Below are 3,985 nucleotides of genomic sequence, written 5' to 3'. Positions count from 1 at the left end.
ATTCAGCAAAATATAACTGATATTTTTTCTCACACCAAATTTATTCTACGGAGTATAAATGAGGACAAAATATATACTTTTTTCCACCTTAGCCCACTAATCTATGGTAAAATAAATCTCTGAGGTAAGAAAGAGGAGCTCTCACCAATTTTCCACTTGTTCATCACTTGCAAACCCAAATAATTCTTGTATCAAAAATTATATTTAATATATTTTTAAAAAAGTTTAAAATCACATTGATATTAAGTGAGGCCTTGTAATCCCTGAGAGAGGTACAAAGAGAAAAAAATAAATTTAATATAATAGAGAAAAAATATAGATAAGTAAGGATAAGAAAATTGAGAGAATAGACAAAATTGCTTACAACGCACTCTAAGCTAATACATTCAACTATTTGTGAAACAGATTTATGACATCGTTTCAGTGAATACAAAGTGCTTCTTTATAACTTTTTAAATGATGTTCTGTGTAGCAATTATGCTAGACTTTTAACAGAAAAATCACTCTGTGTTTGCATCTCTGATTAAGATACCTTTATACTCTTTGAGAATTCCTTACGTAACAGTAGAACTGATCTTTTGTCGAAGAAGCAGGTGAAGGATTCCCTGTCGAATCTGCTTAGTCTTCACACTGTAGATTATTGGGTTGAGTATGGGCGGAATTAATAAGTAAATATGAGCCATAAAGATATGGATGAGTGGAGAGTAGTGTTTAGCAAAACGATGAACTATAGATAGCCCAATCATAGGCACATATAAAATGAGCACAGCACAGATGTGGGATGCACATGTATTGAGGGCCTTAAGCCTCCCCTCACGTGATGAGATTTTTAACACGGAATGAAGAATAAACACATAAGAGACAAAAATACCCATAGAATCCATGCCCCACAGAGCAGTGACCAGAACCAATCCATAAATAACATTAAATTTAACATCAGCACATGCAAGACGAATCATGTCCTGATGTAGACAATAGGAATGCGACAAAATGTGGGACCGACAGAAAGGAAAGAAGGGCAGCCGAGCCAAAAGTGGAATCATTGCAAAGGCACTCCTGAGAAAAGATGCGATTCCAATCTTAGTGATAAGTCTTGGGGTAAGAATGGTAGCATATCTTAGAGGATGGCAGATGGCCACATAACGATCAAGGGCCATGGCCAAGAGCACAGATGATTCAGTGAAAGAAAATGTATGAATAAAAAACATTTGGATCACACAGATATCGAATTCTATCTCATTGGAAATAGACCACAATACCCTAAAGAGTGTTATCATTGTTGGCATGGACATTCCCATATCAGTGAGAGAGAGCATCGCCAGGAAATAGTACATGGGTTCATGGAGTCTGGGGTCTGTCCGGACAATATGCAGGATGGTACAGTTACCCATTATTCCAATAAGGTAGAGGAGGCAAAAAGGAATGGAAATCCAATGGTGATATTCTGCATAACCAGTAAAACCTGTGAGATAAAATGTGGAGGACACGGCATTGCTGGAGTTTAAGGCTGCCATGAGGATTGCTGTTAAATTACAATCTGATTTAACAGCTACTCTTCAATGTAGAAGTCAGTGAGAAGATCATCATCTGTAACACACAAAAAAATTCTAGTTCGTAGTATAACCCCTGTATAGTATACCTTATCATAGCATTCCTGAATGCTCTCAGTAATTAAATGTTTAGTCTATAGTCAAAAGAACTTTTCCTCTTTCTTGTAAAACTGACACCATTTTCTAAATAAAGATTATTAAACTTAGAATATACATAGCAGAGTAAGTCCTCTTTCAAGATTTGAAAGAATTCACTAGTGAATCCATCTGGGTCAGGACTTTTGTTTTGGGGAAGACTTTTTATTACTGTTTCAATTTCCTTGATGATGACAGGTCTGTTCAGGTACTCCAGGTCTTCTTGGTTCAGCCTCGGGGGGCTATAGGAATCCAGGAATTTATCTATTTCCTTGAGTTTTTCTTGTTTAGTGGAATAAAGATTCTCAAAGTAATCTCTGAGGATCTTTGAATTTCTGTATTTTCTCTTGTGATGCTCCCCTTTTCATTTTCAAATCAGTTTATTAATATTCTGCACTTCAAAAGAAAAAGTGACCAAAATACAGAGAGAACCCAGGGAATGGGAAAAACTATTGACCCAATACTCATCTGATAAGAGACTAATATACAGGATATACAAGACACTAGTAGAATTGTACAAGAAAAAAAACTCCAACCTCATCAAAAATGGGAAGAAACGGACTGAAGCTTCCTTAAAAAAAGAAATACAAATAGCCAAAAGCCACATGAAAAAATGCTCTACATCCTAATCATCAGGGAGATGAAATCAAAACAACAATGAGATATCATCTCACACCTCAGAGACTGGAACACATTCAAAAGAACAAAAACAGTGTTGGCGTGGATGTGGGGAGAAAGGGGACACGTTCATTTTTAGTAGGAATGCCAACTGGTCCAGCCTTTTTGGAATAAAATATGGGCATTCCTACAAAAACAAGAAATTGAGTTTCCATAGAACCCTGCATATGGGCTGAACAATGTTTGTAAAATCATGTGATCTGGTCCTGGTACACAACAGGAAAGATGCGGATGCTTCTAGTTCTCTGCCCCCAGCCTGTCTTCTATTGTCCCGGAAGGAATTTATTTCTTTCTCCCTCTGCTTTCTTTAAACACCACCATTTATAAAGTTGTTCATGATGATTTGCTACAGGCATTCAGAATTCCAACACTATTCCCACCACCTGCTGTCACCTTCCTGCCACCATTGTCTCCATTTTCCCAACCATTTGCCCTGCTGCAGGCAAACAATGATTTATTTTTATATTGCTTGTTACTGCTAAATGGCTAACGAAATGACCAAGATATATTTCCATTGAAAAAATAAAGTTGTAAAAATGGTTGTAGTTCACCAAGGGGACATCAAGCCCTTTGTTTGAGGGTTTACTTAGGTTTTGTTGCAAGTGAAGCCTTCTGTGGCCATGTTTTTGTTAGTTGAGATTGCTTGGCTTCTATGCTACATCCGTCCAATCTGACTTGTTCCTACTGGGATGTCAGTGTTGTTGTGTTTGCAGGTGTCCCTCTAGAAAAACCAGACTATTTCACTGGGCAGTCCAGCTGGAGGCATGGAGGTGGCTTTGAGTTGTGGTGGTGGCTGCCCAGGCTTTGTTAGGGTGGGAGCTGGCTGGTGGCCCCCCACCCTCACCCCATTCCCCCACATCACCACAGAGATCTCAGCCGGGAAGGGTATCTGAGAAAGTTTTGCGAGTAGTTAATCTCTTTCGAGCTTTATTTATGAGTGTCTGAACTTGCCCAGTCAATATACTTCTGTGGCGGTGGCAGTGGGACATGGGCAGAATGTTTCTTTAAATAAAAAAGAGGAGAAGAAAAAAAGTTTCTATCCATGTGTAGAGAGTCAGGTAGAGAGGAGAAGATACATCGTTTAATGCCTGTGGCAAGAGAGCAGAGTATAGAGAGCAGACACCTCCTACTCACATGTTTTAAATTTCAAATTCCTATAGACCCATGCAGGCTGGAGCGATAGCACAGCAGGTAGGGTGTTTACCTTGCACGTGGCTAACCGGATTGGAGTCCTCCGTCCCTCTCAGAGAGCCTCGCAAGCTACTGAGAGTATCCTGCCCACATGGCAGAGCCTGGCAAGCTACCCATGGCATATTCGATATGCCAAAAACAGTACCAAATCTCACAATGGAGATGAAACTGGTGCCCTCTGGAGCAAATCATTGAACAATGGCATGACAGTGATACAGTGACAGTGATATGACCCTGCAATACCACTTCTGAGATATATTCTGAGGGTGCAGAAAAAGCACAGTAGAAATGACATCTGCACCTGTATGTTCATTGCAACATTGTTCAAATTTGCCAGAATATGGAAATAACCTGAGTGCCTGAGAACAGATGACTACGTAAAGAAACTTTGGTACATCTACACACTGGAATACTATGCAGCTTTTAGGAGA

At 39.3% G+C, this 3,985-nt stretch overlaps 1 protein-coding gene across 1 annotated transcript; it reads right to left on the bottom strand.

Moving 5' to 3' along the window:
• Positions 1-554: 554 nt before the first annotated feature.
• On the bottom strand, positions 555-1,514 carry LOC101537865 (olfactory receptor 51L1-like). Its single transcript, XM_004618331.2, has one exon. The coding sequence runs from the start codon at positions 1,512-1,514 to the stop codon at positions 555-557; it is 960 nt and encodes a 319-aa protein (XP_004618388.2).
• Between the last annotated feature and the right edge of the window lie 2,471 nt (positions 1,515-3,985).

This window comes from Sorex araneus, chromosome 6 (genome assembly GCF_027595985.1).
Source record: "Sorex araneus isolate mSorAra2 chromosome 6, mSorAra2.pri, whole genome shotgun sequence".
Classification (NCBI taxonomy): Eukaryota; Metazoa; Chordata; class Mammalia; order Eulipotyphla; family Soricidae; genus Sorex; species Sorex araneus.
Note: the sequence above shows the minus strand (reverse complement) of the source record. Positions and strands in the feature narration are given on the sequence as shown.

Bases quoted from the DNA above. Each gene is read 5' to 3' on its own strand.
- LOC101537865 (XM_004618331.2), bottom strand. From the start codon at position 1,514: ATGGCAGCCTTAAACTCCAGCAATGCCGTGTCCTCCACATTTTATCTC.